Source organism: Rana temporaria, chromosome 5 (assembly GCF_905171775.1).
Source record: "Rana temporaria chromosome 5, aRanTem1.1, whole genome shotgun sequence".
Taxonomy (NCBI): domain Eukaryota; kingdom Metazoa; phylum Chordata; class Amphibia; order Anura; family Ranidae; genus Rana; species Rana temporaria.
The window spans coordinates 103,170,630-103,188,318 of NC_053493.1; the positions used below are offsets into that span (position 1 = coordinate 103,170,630).

Consider the following 17,689-nt stretch of genomic DNA (forward strand, 5'->3'; position numbering starts at 1 on the left):
TATATTAAAACATAACATAAATAACTTGAGAAATACACAGTGTTTTAAAATTACAGAGATGGTAGTGTAAAACAATTGATTATACGTATAATCAATTGTTTTACACTACCATCTCTGTAATTTTAAAACACTGTGTATTTCTCAAGTTATTTATGTTATGTTTAAATAAATTGAACTTTTTTACCTCTATCATACTCTACTGATAACTGATTTACCTAAGTACCGACATAGTCCAATAGCCCTTGCCCATTTGCCTTGGTTTTTCTGGGTCTCTGGGGTCCCAGATAAATCTTACCTCTATTCAAATTATGATAGGATGATGGTACTTTCATGTTATGATTTTCTTTCTTTACTGAGAGGTTTCCTTATAAATCAACTCTTGTAAGAACCCCTGGCAGTGTTATAGTGTATCCCAAACCTCATCACTGTTACTTTCACTAGACCATTTGGCCAGCAGGTAACAATGTAGAAAAATGTCAATGGAATGTGAAATAAAAAAGAAATTAGTATGACAAATACTGTAGCTACTTAAATTAACCAATTACATTCATCAAAATACAATGTGAGGAATTTACTAAGGCTTGAGCAGATGGAATTTGGAGCAGCTGTGCAAGGCAACAATTCAGCTTCTAACTTTCACTTTCAAAGCTTAAATGCGATCTCTAACTTTAGAAATATGTTACATATTACACCCATATTTAAGGTGTTGCTGACATGTTGCTAAGCATCCCAACCCTCACCCCTCCTGAGCACCTCCCACCACACCCCTGACAGAAGGTGGGTGTACCTCTCCCCTGTAGCTGTAACTTTTAAAGTTGGCTTTGTCTGCACAGCTGCATCATTCATTCACAAAGATCTATGAATGAATAAACTAAAAACCAAACTGAATAAATAATGCCACCGCAATAAACGTACTTGTAGTTCTCAATGTATGACGAGTGCTCCACCTAGGTTATTTTCTCCCAAACTGCCTAGCTGGCAATTTGCTAACCCCATCAGGTGCCGATCATATAGGGTGACAAGTTCAATCTATTCATACTAGATGGTGAGCTACGAGAGGCCACAGGAAGATTCTAGTTCTTCAAATGTAAAGCAGGTGAAACTAAAGTGTTCATAGCAAATATGTATTGTGCTATTAAAAATCAAATTGCCTTTCTAACTTTTACACTTGCTTAACTGGAAGGTGTTCAGTACGGCCTTATCGTACTGGCGGAGGATCACATGTGTCTAAACAGCCTTTTAGATATCTCTGCACTTTAACAGGCCACTATAAGCTAAATAGGAAAATGCCCTACACAAAATGCAGATGTCGGATGTGTGCAGAATCTTACACACCACAGTGAAAAACTTCACATTCATTTCTATGATACATTCCACATTTTCTAGACTAGATCAGGTGCTTGTTAACCACTTTCATATGCATCAGGACACTTCTGCCACTATTCATAATGTCACACTGTTGGACCACACACCAATAAGTGTGGAAATAAGGATAGCCAATCATGATAAAACAATCCTATACTTGGAGATCAGAGAAAATCCTTCTTAACCATCCGATATTTCTAGATTCCTTGAAATTAAATGTACAATCCTTTTATAAAGAAAATGATAATGGATGAGCATCTCACTACACACCATGGGAAACATACAAAGCTAACATAAGAAGAAAAAGAATAACCCAAAACTCTAAACTTGAATGGCAACTTATGGTTCATAAGGGCACATTACTTAAATTCATCACTAGGCTTGAAACTGTACACAAGGAGAGGTTAGACAATTATCTTAAACTGACAGCACTCCAAATCTCCTTATAGAAATTAACTGACAAACTAAAAAAATTCTCTATTGGAGCAGCCAAGTACAGTGAACTATCAACGGCTGTGTCCAGTGGACACAGCCGGGGACAGAACATGCCACAGCTTGGCCTGTGGGGAGCCCAAGGCACATTCCAGAAGGACTTCATATAACGTCCACCACAAATTACAAAGGCCCTGCCCAGCGATCATTTGACTATAGGACAGAAGGGAACTGGCTAAACAAATTTGTGCGCCATATTTTCCACAACTCCCCTTTTCTCCCAAAACTAGCACATATCACCAATTTCCCTAAAGAGGGGAAAGATCCTCTGCTATACAAAGTTACTGCTTTCTGCTATGCAAAAAGTTTGGCTTGATGCCTCAAACTATGCATATTCCTCTGGGAATATGCATAGAACAAGCTGATTAGAAAATTACTGCTTTAGAGGCTGATGTCCTTTTGCATGCAAACCTCAACATCTTGCCGATACTTATGCAATAATTCCATAGATATGGAGAACTTTTAACATTTTCAAATTACCTACACAAAATCAGAAAACCAGAATACAGGACTTCCTATTACTAGGGCTTACCAGCTACAAGTTCAGTTTTCATTCACCTAGAAGGAAAAACCTTAAAGGGGTTGTAAAGGAATTTTTTTTTTTTCATAATAAGCATCCTTTACTTGCAGACATTCCTCTTTTCACTTCCTCATTGTTCGTTTTTGCTCAGAAGTTGCTCTATTTCTTCTCTGCTCTGTTCACTTCCTGCTTGTCTGATTTTACTGACCATCGTGATGGGCGGCTTTACTGCGGTGGTCAGTAACGTGCTCACCCCCTCCTGGGAACTACATCTGCGTGGCAGGATGCTCTCTACGTGTTAGAGACTTCAAGGAGGTGTGAATTACTGGGCGTGCCGCAATGCATACTGGGAAATGTAGTTCTTACATGAACGAGCGATGCAAACCAGGAAGTGAATGAGAGAACATAAACTAGAATGCCGGAGGTGATATAGATGAAGGAATTGAATAGGTATTTACTCGTTTTTTAACAGAATCATTACACTATTATGTCTGTCTACCTTGCAGACATTAATTTTAGGCAAAAAAAAAATTCCTTTACAACTCCTTTAAGGTACCTGGGCAAAGATCTAACTTTCATCCGGAGGTACTGGAATTATACAGATAAATGTGCTACCCTGTATCTTGTATATGTACCAACTGCTACATGCATCACTTCCATTGAACTTCATTAGATCTCCAAACTTGTATATCATTGAATTTACCTGGCCTAAGAAACTCAGAATCCAGTTTTGAATACTAACTTTTCAGGCTAGAATTACATAATGTAACTAAAGGTGGAAAGGTCCCTCACCTCTCCAGTACTTGAAATCACTGGGATTACGTACCTCTAGAAGTTTGAAAATGGCTTTGCCAAAATCTTTTCCCAACCACCAAAAAATTCAAACTCTCCTAACCTGATTGAAAAGGTGTTTTTGCCCACCACAGAAAAATACTAATTTTAGCATGAAATGACATGCCACCCTCGCTGACTACTTTGCCCACTGGGAACAAGATTCCTACCATAATCTTACTGCAGGATACAAATGCCACATTATTCCCTTGACCCACACATCTTCTATTTTTACTAATATATATCAGAAAGCAAATTTAAGATTCTTGTCTAATGGTATAGAGACCCAATGCGTCTAGGTAGATGGGATTCTCGGACCTCGCCATTGTTTTGGAGGTGTGGATTATCTTGGGCATCCTTTCTTATACTCTCATGTTATCTAATAAAACCTTTTTGGGTACTGATTTTCAAATGATTAACAAACATGACTAATGTGATTCCTTCACAGGACCCTTGATTACTGGTATTCTACAATACATCTGAGTCTGCTCACAAGTAAGTAATGATATTCTATTCCTAAATGCAGCCAAGAGTTTGATCCTAAAATTCCGGAGGACCTCTAGACCACCACCAGTGGCTGAAAGACTATTGTAAGTAAATAATATACACCCGATGGAAGAGATTACTATCCTACAAAAAAACAATTGGAAAACGTATTACATAATCTGTGTGAGCTGGCTACATTTAGGAAAAATCTAACTCCTGTAGATTCACCACTGAAGACAGCCTCGGGTCTTATTTTAGAGTAGAAGTGTTATACTACTGATAAAAACACAAGATTGACAACTATTGCAAAGGCCATAACACAACTGTTGACCCAATAATTTTGTTATCATTTTCAAATATTTTGTGTTTTCATACAATGTAATGCAATGTTAAAGCGGAACTTTTTTCATCTTTCCATCTATTAAATCCTCTGCCCTTGTTTTAACTTTGAATAGTAAAGCATTTTTTTCTGCCAGTGAATACCTTATACAGCCCACTTTCTGTTTCTTGTCTGGTAAAAAGCCTAGGCTTATACAAAAAGGAGTCACCCATGGGACTTTAAATGAGGTGGTCATGGCTTATGACATCATGCACAGCTCTCTCACTCTCGTGAGAGTTTTCTAGGAAGGGAGGGGGGATGAGTCATAAGGACCAATGAGAGCTGCAGAGCTGGAGATGTGTGTCTGTGTAAATCTAGGAAGTGAACAGGCAGCAGATTCAGCTGCTCACAGTTAAAATGGATGCAGCCAGACTCAGTGGGGGGGGGGGGGGAGATTCCTGCAGCATATTTGGCAAGTGCAGAATCCCAGTATATATAAAATAATGTGCAAAGTGGCAAAGATATTTTTATTTCAAATTATGTGAGCAGACTGCAGTACCTCTGTGACATCCCACTGACTTTTAAATATGTTCTCTTCCGTTTATGGAGAACATGATAATAAAACTTTACTTAAAGTGTTACTATACCCAGGACCCTGCATTTACTATATCTGGTCTCCCACAGTACACAGAACATGGACATGCAATTATATTAGTAAATATAAACTGCTAAATACCCTTTCTCATCAGCAGTATATAGCAGCATTAAGACTTCTATGAGTGTGTGATTAAAGCTTGTAGGAGGAGTTTTCATTCTCCTCTGACTGTCCTATGAGGCTGCAGGACCCCTGATGCTCTGTCTGGACAGTGCTGATTGTCCCTGTGCTGATCACATGCACTCCCCAGCAATACACACCAAACTGAGCATGTGCAGCCTGACTCCAAAGGCTCTGTACTATCTGAACCTGTTCTGGAGTCAGTGGAGGAAGAGGAGGACCTGCGCAAACAGACTTTTACACAATTCAGAGGATTAACCCCTTAGGTTCCACAGTGAGTATAAGAAGCATGCTTTACTGCATATACAGACTGGTTTTACTGTTGTGGGTTAAGTACAAAAAAAAAAAAAAAACAGTTGTATGTAACAAAATAATAATTCCACTCCATGGTGATAATATGTAATGTATATGTTTGTGAATTTGTGAAATATACTTTTTGGGAGAAAAATACTATAAAATAAAATAACAGATTGAGTTTAAATAACTTTTGTGTCTATGCCTAAAAAAAAGGCAAGAACACGGTTTGGAGATGTAGATGTGATTATTCCTTGATATGAAGGAAAGAAGAAGAGCTATTTCATGGACATCTTGCTATGCATGGAACTAAAATGTAAACCTGTTTTTCACCAGTACATGGGTATGTTGTGTCAAAGGAAAGCATTAAAATGAATGATCATTACTATGTGAACAGTCATTTACCCTTTGCTGTTTGCCTTAAAAACTTCTGGTGTACTTGTTGCTGTACAGTGCACAATTAATATGAATCTAAAACATCCTTTAAGTTCCTCCCCCCTCTAAATGCACCCTCTGTGATTAATGATATGTACCGCTGTCACTACAGATAGTAGATGACAGCCTCCAGACGTAATCTCTCCATGAGGTCCCAAAACTTTATGCTAATGTCTATTGCTAGCTGCCAAGTAAGCTCTGTATAAAACACATTTGCACACTTTGATAGTATAATTGTTTATGTTCTTTAGGCACTGAAGAAAACAGGCTTGTAGAGATAACATACCTTTGGGTCTCTCAGAAACAGAGCCTTGAGAATAAGGGAATGTATGTCACCAATGGGTGGGTAATGCATCAGAAGGCCCAGACACGTCTGATAGTTGCTGGAGATTACTAGAAGTAAAGAAATGAGATATACATGCAACCCGTTAGAGAAAAAGCAATGAATTTTCACAGACATAAAAGTGTAATGTAACAACCAAACTCTCTCTGTGTACCACAGCCCTTAAAATCTCTTGTACAGTTGTGGTCCAATCCATCCTACGAATTGCTTTTATTCTCCACCCTCAGACTACAATTTCCTAGGCTCTATTCCACACCATCTCTTAATTGGTCTTCATCTCTCCCTTGTCTGTCTTAGTAAATAATCCTTAATAAATCTTCAGAATCTCTTCTCCAATCTCATCACATAGCCAAGCCACCTAAGACTTTGGCGTTTTTTATTGTTTATAATAGTTGAATACTTGAGTCGCTCCAACTTAGAAAAGGACGCTTGCACTACTTTTGGTGTGACACTGCATTGACTTCTGTTAAAAAATGTGTATGCAAGTCGTGCCAGCAGCGTGAACTGGGCCTTACAGTGGGGCTGTTTTTGACAGGTACCCATCCCCACTTCCGAGAGATCTCGCCATTAGGAGATCACTTTGAAGTTTGGCCCCCCTCCTCTTTCCCCCGCTGCTGGGCCATTCAGAAAGCAGAGCTCAGAAGGGAACCGGCTTTGAAGCCCCAAAGCTTCACTGCTGGTTTCCCTTGTAGGCAATGGTGGTGGAAGCACCCGTGAGCCGATGGAACTTTGCTTTAAGGTGTGACCTGACTACAATGAAAGACAAAGAGAGGATAATTGGGACTTTGAGGATAATTTTGAGGAGAAGGAAGTTAGAGGGTGGAAACTGAAACAAATGTATAATATTGAATGTATTAGGTTGGCCATAGACTGCTTGATTCCCCCATCAACACAGTCAGCGCTGATGGGGGAATCCCTCTTGTGACATTATTGTGTTTTCCTGGCATGCGGGCGGTGGGGGTATGGGAATCGAATCGCATGAATAATTTGACAGGCTGGTTGTACCCACTTGGGTACAATCAGCCTGCCCATACATGGTTTGAATCTCAGCTAGTCTCCGCTGAACTGGCCCAGATTTGAACCGCCAATGGCCAGTTTTAGGCTAAACGTGCAGAAATAAAAAATCAGATATTGCGCCAGAAACAAGAAATAGCAGCTAAACACTACAATCAGACACAAATTGTGATAGTGCAAATAAAGTATAAAGTGTAGCGCTGTAAATGAGAAAATATGGAGCAAACCATCAATGCAAAATGACGTGGGTGAAACCATGGGAAAATGTGGCTATTCCCAATGTGCACCAAAAAATATATAGTACTAGACCCTGTTCAGATATGAGCAGTGTATATACTTAAAAATAGAAAATCAGCATAAATGCAGTGAAAATCCAAACACCACCAAAAATAGTGCATCTTAACCACTGTGAAATAAACATATTTACATAAAATAAATGGCCAGAGTTCAACAGTAAATATCCAAGTGGGGGGAGACTTGTCCAAAGTCGCACTGTACTTGGTGCTTCAAGTGATATATACTTGGTGTACTATAGGAAGTCACGTGACGCCGCTCCTTCCCCTCCTCCAGCCGTCTCCTCATCCCGCACTCTCCCGGACAGTTTGGCGGAGTCCTAGCCTGGCACATTCGGTTCCGGTATTCCAGATCCTGACGGTTTAACAGCTGATCGGATATTGAGGTCTGTTTCGAGTGGAGAAAAGGAGGTATTCTGTAGATCCAGTCCTTACGAGGCCTTGGTGTGAACAAGCGTTGGTGATCCACCACCGTAATTTCTCTTCCCCCTGTCCAAAGGTGAAGGCACTCCTGGGTGACACTTCCTATAGTAAACCAAGTATATATAACTTGAAGCACCAAGTACAGTGCGACTTTGGACAAGTCTCCCCCCACTTGGATATTTACTGTTGAACTGTCTAGTGCTCATAACTTTGGACTCTGGCCATTTATTTTAAGTAGATTGCTTTATTTCACAGTTGTTTGGATTTTCACGGCATTTATGCTGATTTTTTTTTACATAATATAAGTATACTTTTTCTATTTTTGAGTATATACAGTGCTCATATCTGAACAGGGTCTAGTACTATATATGTTTTTGTGCACATTGGTAATAGCCACATTTTCCTAAGGTTTTACCCACGTCATTTTGCATTGATGGTTTGCTCCATATTTTCTCATTTACAGCGCTACACTTTATACTTTATTTAAACTTGTGCAGAAGCTAGGCCTTTAAAGTGTTTAAGAGATAGAACATTGTACCAACCACACAATTTACATTTTTTTTTCACACATACATGCTCTAAACAGTTCACCGTAGACCAGTGGCACTTGGTTTAACAACAATTAAAAGAATAGCTTGACCTGCACATTGTTTCAATAAACTCCTATTTAATGTCACATTAAACATGGTTAAAAAAAAACAACGACAGAGTCTAAGTAACCTTTCCACAGTAATTTATTTTTTGTCTGACAAAAAACAATACCTGTATTTAATTTGTTACTTTTGTCTTAAGCACTGCTTTTTCCCATTCTTATTTTCTTTTCCAAAATCATACATTTTACAAGGGCAATTACTAAACCCATCATTCAAGGCAGGCCTATGAAAACTGCATTTTTTTCTCCAATCGAAGTGCAAGCAATCCATCTGCTGTGGCTGTCAAAGCAAAGCCTATTAATGATGCTTGTTTAGTATACCATATTGACTGCCTGAAACAATACTATCTGCTGGCATACTGAAACAAGTGTACTTTCTGTTAATCCTTTATCTTTTAAAGCTGAAGAAGAACAAAGTTACTTATTACTTGCTTCCAAAAAACATAATACGCCAAATGTATTCTATCTTTTACCTGTATTTATAGCATAAATAATTCTCAACTTGGGCCACTTTTACCAAGGGATAAAAAGGGGGTTCTATAATGTCAGTGCATCTATCAGAAAATATGATTTTTTTTTCTTAGGTAGAGGTTTTAAAACCCCCTTTAACCACTTAAGCCCCGGACCAATATGCTGCTAAATGCCCAAAGGCGTTTTTACAATTCGGCACTGCGTCGCTTTAACAGACAATTGCGCGCTCGTGCGACGTGGCTCCCAAACAAAATTGACATCCTTTTTTCCCCACAAAAAGAGCTTTCTTTTGGTGGGATTTAATCACCTCTGCGGTTTTTATTTTTTGTGCTATAAACAAAAATAGAGTGACAATTTTGAAAAAAATTCAATATTTTTTACTTTTTGCTATAATAAATATCCCCCAAAAACATATATAACATTTTTTTTTCCTCAGTTTAGGCCGATACGTATTCTTCTACCTATTTTTGGTAAAAAAAAATCGCAATAAGCGTTTATAGATTGGTTTGCGCAAAATGTATAGCGTTTACAAAATAGGGGATATTTGTATTGCATTTTTATAAAAAAATTTTTTTTTACTATTAATGGCGGCGATCAGCGATTTTTTTCATGACTGCGACATTATGGCGGACACTTCGGACAATTTTGACACATTTTTGGGACCATTGTCATTTTCACAGCAAAAAATGCATTTAAATTGCATTCTTTATTGTGAAAATGACAGTTGCAGTTTGGGAGTTAACCACAGGGGGCGCTGAACGTTTTAGGCTTCACCTAGTGTGTGTTTACAACAGTAGGGGGGTGTGGCTGTAGGTCTGACGTCATCGATTGTGTCTCCCCTATAAAGGGGATGACACGATCGATGCGCCGCCACAGTGAAGCACGGGGAAGCCGTGTTTACATACGGCTCTCCCCGTTCTTCAGCTCCGGGGAGCAATCGCGCCGGAGCGGCTATAAACGAATAGCCGCGCCGTCGTCCCGGATCGCTCCCCGAGGGAATCCGCCCGCCGCACGCAGCGGGGGGGGGGGGGGTCCCGATCGGACCCCCCACCCGCTAGAAGGCAAGGACGTATATATACGTCCTTCTGCCTGTCCGTGCCATTGTGCGGATGTAAATAGTCGTGCGGCGGGCGTTAAGGGGTTAATCCTTAACCGATTGCCGCCCGCCCAACGTCATATGATGTCGTTGGGTTTGAGTGATGATATCTGAATGATGCCTGCAGCTACAGGCATCGCTCAGATATCTTCTTTTGAGAGGCGGCGATTTCCTGCACCATAAGAATGTTCATAGCGGCTATTCAGCCACTTGATCATTCTTACAGGCAGCGGGAGGGGGGGCGTCCTCCTGGTGCTTCTCCCAGCTCACCCGTGCGATTGTGTGCCGGAGAAGGGATCCGCTGGTGCCAGATGCTAACAATAGGGATTTCTGGCAGGCCAATAATAAATTTAGGGCCCATAAAAGGCAAAGTTCACCTTTTACATAAGCGAGCCCATGCAGACAACGGGTCCCAGAAGTTTAACATAGAACTGTACCGCTTGAAAAAATATTGTTTAAAGGAGAAGTCCAGCCTGAGCTTTATAGACTGGGCTTCTCCTATGGTTCACAGGAGTGAAATTCGTTTTGCACTCCTCTGACCAGTTTTCATTGGAGAGTGATCTGAAGTCCGCTCGCCGCTGACATCCCTGCCATCAGTCAAGGTGGCGCGTCAGCCTGACGTTCAAGTCTGGATTCACCAGCTGCCTTGATTGATGGCCGCTGAGACGGTCGCTCCCTGCCCCTCCATGGGGCTCAGCGCTCCAATGAAAGCAGAGAAGTAGAGTAGAAGCAATGCTGACTGACAGCATCGCTCTGTTCGGGGAGGAGTGAGAACTGAGCCATCAGCGGTGTTCGGTGGCTCGGTTCTCAGTGCAGAGACGCCAGGGGACAGATGCAGCATCGGTCTGATGCTGCATCCAACGAGGTAAGTATGACTAGCAGAAGAAAACTAAAAAAAAACGTCTATTTTAATGCAAATGCCATACTCGTAGGTCTTTTCTGTCATCCATGAAGCCTGGCGGAAATTCTCCCAATGTTAACACACCTGGCCTTTTTCCAGAATATGGCCTACAACAAAATGGCTGCTGAGCCGCCTTCCCCAAGAACAACTAAAGAGATAATCACATTAGTTTTCCTCAAAGAGGCAGGCTGAGCAGTCATTTTGTTGTAGCCCATGCACAGTGTATTTAAACTACTGGGGGCCCCTTGCTGTATGTATATCTAAGACTCGGGTCACCAGGTTCCACCTAAAATTAAAATATAACTGGAAATAATGAATTAAGTCCTGCGAGTAATGTAAATATTATAGACTAGGCAAAACCATTAAACTGAATAATTCAATTTAAGCTCCGTAAAAAAAAAAATGAACATTTGTTAGCACTTTTCACAAAAGTTTTCTCGTCAATAGTGTCAAAACTTCCCCTTATAAATTAATTTGACCTAAATAATTCCTATCAAATTTAGTGATTGGTTTCTTGCACAAGTACAAAGATGACAGCATGGGAAAAGATATATGTTAGCTAAACATAATTATATATTAATGTTAAATTAAATGAACTGTGGTGTGCTTCTAAACTTTTATGTATTAAACCCTGAGTATTCCAGGTGATTAATCACAGTGTCATTATTTACATTATACTGTTTTTATCAATGCCACAATTGTATATCTCTATTTAAATGTAAGTGTACAGCGATTCATCAAAGAAGGAATGAAGCCCTCTTAAAGAGGCAATAGCAAAATTCAAACTGTTCTATCTGTGATCTAATTTGAGGGTTCAGTATATGGACCCCTAGTGCTTCTGATGATGGCTAACCACTACATCATTACTTAAAAGCAAACATTTTATTCCAGCTGAGCTTGAAATACACTGGATGATGTGATGTAATTTTATGCTGGATGTGTTTTCCCTGTTGTCCAGCAGGTGGTGCTCATTACCAATGACTGCTCTTCTGTTGTCATGAACGACCACAAAAAAAGTATTGCTGCTCATAATCAAACTATAAATGTATTTGAACTTTCTTCATGTGTAAACGGCTATAGATGTCACCACTATTTACAAACTGTGACTGTATGGGTTATTCTAGTATGTTTCAGAAATGTCCACTTACCCAACATTGAAATACTTATCCCTTTCTATTATATACTGTATGTCAAGTAATCAATTTTCTTTTCTTTTTACATTTTCTAACTTTCAAGTATGACAACTAAAAAATAACTGTTTAGATGTGTAATTTAAATGGTGTTTGTGTGCAGATGAACATTTTCCCTCAGTGTCCAAATTATAACTTAAAATATGTAAAAAACAATGTAGGAAATGGTTAGGCCACTTCATACCTCACTGTGGTGTATCACCACACACATCTTAAAGTGGTAGTAAACCCTTATGCCACGTACACACGATAATGTTTTGGGTTGTAAAAAACGAAATTTTTCAGGCTCTAGAAAAAATGACGTTTTTTTCAACTTCATCATTAAAACGGCCTTGCCTACACACGATCGTTAAAAAAAATGCTCTAGCAAAGCGTGGTGACATACAACACGTAAAAAATGGCACTATAAAGGGGAAGTTCCATTCGGATGACACCACCCTTAGGGCTGCTTTAGCTGATTTTGTGTTAGTAAAAGACGATTCGCGCTTTTCGGTCTGTTACAGCACGGGGGACATATGTCAATTCTATTGCACACAAAGTAATGCTAAGTAGGAGCAGTGAGAATAATTATGAGGCATAAATTCTTTGCTGCGACAGAAAAAAAACCTGCGACAATCCTGTGCAGAGGTGTGATAGTCAAAGTTGGAAAACTCTGTAGTCATAGGTGGATATTACTTTAGAACCTTGCTGCCCTCCAGGCCTGTGGTTGTCCTCAGAACAATGTGGAAAATAGATAAAAACAGAGGGCACACTGGCCTGTTGCACTAGTCAACAGCAATTTTATTGAAAATGAAATAAAAAATATAACTACCCACAAACATTGGTAGTGCACGTGCTTATCTGCCCACTACATGTGACAACAATCTCCTTGGTTTGCCAAAGCTTCTAGCTCAAGGAGGACATCACCAGGGTCCCTGCTGGCTCACACATTTCAAAGTTATGTCCTTCTTCATCAGAGCCCCCTGGCCCTGATGAAGGAAGACATACCTTTAAAACGTGTGAGCCGGCATGGTCCCTAGTGGGATCCTCTTTACCCCCTGGCACTGACAATGAAGGCCATATTTTTTGAAACGTGTCAGCCAGCAGGGATCCTGGTGAAGTCCTCCTTGAGCTAGAAGCTTTGGTAAAGCTGGAAGAGCGCATGCACTGCATACGTTTGTGAGTAGTTACATTTTATATTTAATTTTCCAAAAAATTGCTGTTTATCAATTTTCCACAGAATAAAACCTGCCTCTGACCACTTCTTCATTATGCTCTCTACAGCACCAATGGTAGTGGATATCACAGTTTAGCAATGCAGCAGGCCTCAGGCTACAAGATGAAGCAGGTGCCCTCAAGCTTACCTATTGTGATGGATCTGGATAAAATTTATATTTTGAATTCTTTTATTAGAACCACTAAAATGTTTTAATGTCTTTTATATTTTCATATTGTTGTTTTTTATATTTATTTTTATATATGCATATGTATGTATGAGAATGATCAATACTGCTTATTTTCCTTGATAAGATTTGTCAGATATGTTTTTAAAGTATATTTCAACTTGGATGGATATACAAAAGGGATAAGGGAAAAAGTTCAGTTTCCATTTTATCTTTCTGCTTCTCATCTTTCAAATGTGTGTTCGGCTCATACCCCCACTGCATTCCTAAAAGGATTTTATTCCAAAACCCCCTTCTCGTTCCTTGCTCTGTATGGAAGAGGAATTTACCCCTCCCCCTCCTTCTCACTCGGACCTCTTGGAAAGGAGCTGAATGAACTTGTTTACACTGGATGATGTGGGCAGCATGCCCAAACATGGACTTCCATTTCTTTCCCTTTGCTCCTGGACTTTGGAATGTGTGTGTCATATGCTACAGACGTCACAAGGGGGTGGGTGATACTGAGGATGGAGTGGGTGTATCTGTATAATGTGAACCAATCAACTGTAATGCCTTGTGATTCTATGTTTTTTAATAAAGCTGTGGGGGCCATAGCTCGCTCTCTTGGCCGTTGACCGTTGGAAGGTGAGCATGTGAAATCATTTTATCTGGATTGCATGCTCTCAGTAATTTGAATCAGGCCGCAGGAATGGGTTAGCCCTGAGATTGTCAGGAAATCAATTAATTAGTCCACATCACTATATACAGTACTTTTATTTTCAAGGTGTTAGGTCTATACTATGTAAGAATATAGCACAACATTACCAATTTACTTTCAAGCAAACAGTATTTTACAAAGTCCCATAACAATACATAGATACCATGGTAAGCATATAGTAATGTGGTACTTACATGCATCCCTAATATACAGCAGCATGGCTACAAAAACATAGTCCACCAAATCTAATGTAATGCTGTCAGCAAATAAAGCATCCCAAATAACAAGCAGGTCCTGCAGAGTAAACTCCCGACCAAACAAGAGCCGTAGCCATCGTCTGAAATAAAAAATAAAATATTTAACAGTTACAATACACCGAGAACATGATACACCTGTGAAAATACATTTTATCATCATTATTTATATCTTACTATATTTACGTTCTGCTTATTTCACGTACAGTTTTATAATGTAAAATACATTTAAAAATCTTACAGAGATTGAAGGTCTTTCTTAAAACAAACTTGCTCATAATGGCCTCAACCAGTGGGGGGCGCAGCAAACTCCAATAAAGAAGACTCCCTACTGCAGTCTTAAAAACCAAAAAAGCCGGTGTGGTTAACTATATCCACAAAGGCACAAGAAAAAAATCAGATTCCAAATTTTGTTGACCTGCTCCTTCATTAGCAGAAGTTATTTGAGACAGTAGCATCACAGAACAAAAGGAGAAGGTCAACTGTTCACAAAGGTATATTAATAATCCTACTCCCTAGACAAAGTTCTGTTGTTTAGAAACACACGTCAGGTGGTGTGGCTGAGGCATGTACTGGTATTGACAGTCTGACAGCTTTCAAGTTGAGCGCTCTGGAGCTGAACAGAGATGCAATGTTATGCAGAGGTGTTGGATGGGTGGAGAAACGCTCAATACAACTACGATATACACTAGTTTCAGTGGTAATGAGGTTGAATCAAATAAGGTCTTTCGTATCGGTGCAGACTTTTGCACCATAAAATGTCAGTGCATGTACTGGTGGTATTTTATCTGCGATTCCAGATACAAGTTTTTTTTTTTTTTTTAAACAGAATAACGTTTGGAGCACTGCATTTTTTTTTACATGCTTTCTGGGTACAATGTGATGTGGATGTTACCCCACTAATAGCACATGAGACCTGAAATAATTCTAAGGTCTTATGGTTCATGATGAGTGGATAATTCTACTTTTACTGTGTGGAGGGTTTATTTATTTATTATTATTAATATATATATTATTTATTGATTGTAACATTGTTTTAGTTTATTTTTATATGGTAAAATGATTAAAAGCACTGGAAATGAAAATGTGTTGCCCATAGCAACTAATTACATTTTTTATTTTCAAATCTCCACTGCCAGAAACCCCAGTGAAAGTCTGATTGGCTGTTACATCTAAAAAAAAAATTTAATTTTTCTACAAGTACCGTACACAAACCAGATATGGTGCAAAGATGTACAATCCTAAAATGGTATACAAATAAATAAAAAAAATCAACATCGACAAAAAAATAATAAAGAAGAAATGGACAATGACAAGGGAAAGGAAAGCCATTGATTAAATCTTGCCATGCAGAGAGCCGACTCATAAATAGATTGTTCGACATCATGAACATGTGAAAACCAAAAAAAATAAAAAAAATAATTAAAAATGAAAAAAAGGTACGTAGGCTGGTTCTCCGTTTGGCCAGCATCACTAAAACAGGACTAATGCCGCGTACACACGACCGTTTTTCGGGTTCTAAAAAATTACGCTTTTAAGGGTCTAGAAAAAACGATTTTTTTTCCAACACGATCATTAAAACGGGCTTGCCTACACACGATCGTGAAAAAAATGCTCTAGCAAAGCGCGGTGATGTACAACACGTAAAAAACGGCACTATAAAGGTTGCTTTAGCCGATTTCGTGTTAGTAAAAGACGATTCGCGCTTTTCTGTCTGTTACAGCGTGATAAATGTGCTTACTCCATTACGAATGGTAGTTTTACCAGAACGAGCGCTCCCGTCTCATAACTTGCAGTCAATCTCTGTCATGTTGCTAGGCAGAACAGGGAAATGCCTTGTTTACATAGACATCTCCACGTTTTTCCTCGTGAGACGATTGCGGGCACCCGGTGGACATCGAGTCCGCGGGACCCGCAGGCACGCTCACGGAGCACGTGGCGGCAAATTTAAAGCGACGTACAGGTACATTGCTGTGTGTAGTCGTGCCATTCTGCCAATGTATATATCGGCATTAGCCGGTCGGCAAGTGGTTAATATGAATGATCATTATGAACAGGCTATCTTGTGAAATGCAGGACTCATAAGGAAATCAGGATAAAAGTACAGTTACAAAACACTTTGAAAACAAAAAAAAAGCTATGTACAAGTCCTAAAAAAAACATCAAAATGGGGTGGAAGAGGTAGTATTTATTAGATAAATATATAATACTGTGAGGTAATGTTACAGGGTCAGTCCTGTGAAAAGATGATAAGTTAAACCACTGATTTTATTAAGACCATGCAACTTAAGGATTTGGAACACTCCAAGTTTGAAGAATTCACTGCAAAATAAGCATGACTGGCAACAAAGCCAGGAACTAAGGCAAAGAGATCTCTCAACTATAGAGCCAACAGACATGCTGGTAGGTTAATTGGACCATGTCCAAATTGGCCCAGTATATATGTGTTTATGACTGTGTGTCCCAAGCGTGTCGAAATCCTACAGGGTAAATGACTGCACCAGCCAGGAAGACACTGGCTGCAAAAAGTGCCTAGAGGCAACTTAGTTTGCATGTGTAGCGCTATACAAGTCACTCATTCATTCATTCATTCATTCAGGTGACTTAGCTCACCAGATTGGATTTATAACTGAACATTAACTTTTGGGTGGACTGTTTCTTAAAGCAGAACTAAACCCTTCTCTTCCGTCCAGCTAAGGAAGCTGCCATCTTAGCTTTTGTTTGATCTGCAGTTGCCATGGTACTGCACATGTGATCGGTTGTGAAACCAGCCATTTTAAGGCTTCACAGTTCAGCTGAGAGCACAAGCAAATGTAACAGGTATCTTTCATGGCATGCCTTGAATCTAACTGTCTTGGTAAACAGTAAAATTAATGGGTTCAATTCCTCTTAAAAGCTGTTCTCCAGCGCTGTGATCCCTCAGAGCTTCCTGCTGGCCACTGACATATTCATCTTCTTCTAGGTATCGATCCCTGGCCCTTTCCGTTGACTGGGCCAAAATGAAGTCACTCCCATGAATGTGCAGGCATTGTCATACCAACATTGTCATAATTCCTACTTTGAGATGCACACAGTCAGGCAGGTTTTAACTTTATTGCAGAAGAGATATAGAAAGTTTCTGCAATTAAAATCCTGCCTGTTCACAATTTATTTTTTTAAAGTAAAGTTCCACTTTAATAAAGCAATGTATGTAAGAGTCTAAACAGACCTAGGAGTTGGGAAAAAGCCTACGACATGCAACTGGGTATGCCTGCGAACCCCTTGTTTTCATGCAAGAGAAGAATTCTCAAACATTCTCACTGCAGGCTCCTTGATACTTCTGCCATACATGTCAATAAAAATGAGTACTAATCAGTTTCTCACAGTCACCAATCAGATTCAAATGTGCTACTCCAGGATCAGACTTTACCTATGGACAGAGTAGTTTTCTGAAAGGAGGCGGCCTCTGGCAGACAG

General features: G+C 39.5%; 1 protein-coding gene across 5 annotated transcripts in view; it reads right to left on the minus strand.

Moving 5' to 3' along the window:
• The window catches only part of TBC1D5 (TBC1 domain family member 5), a 723,038-nt gene that overhangs the window by 165,773 nt on the left and 539,576 nt on the right, over positions 1–17,689 (minus strand). For all 5 annotated transcript variants that reach the window (XM_040352961.1, XM_040352959.1, XM_040352957.1 and 2 more), the window contains 2 exons: positions 14,174–14,316; positions 5,804–5,910 (listed from right to left, as the gene is read on the minus strand). In XM_040352961.1, coding sequence (XP_040208895.1) covers positions 5,804–5,910; positions 14,174–14,316 — 250 coding nt within the window. The remainder of the gene's footprint in view (positions 1–5,803; positions 5,911–14,173; positions 14,317–17,689) is intronic.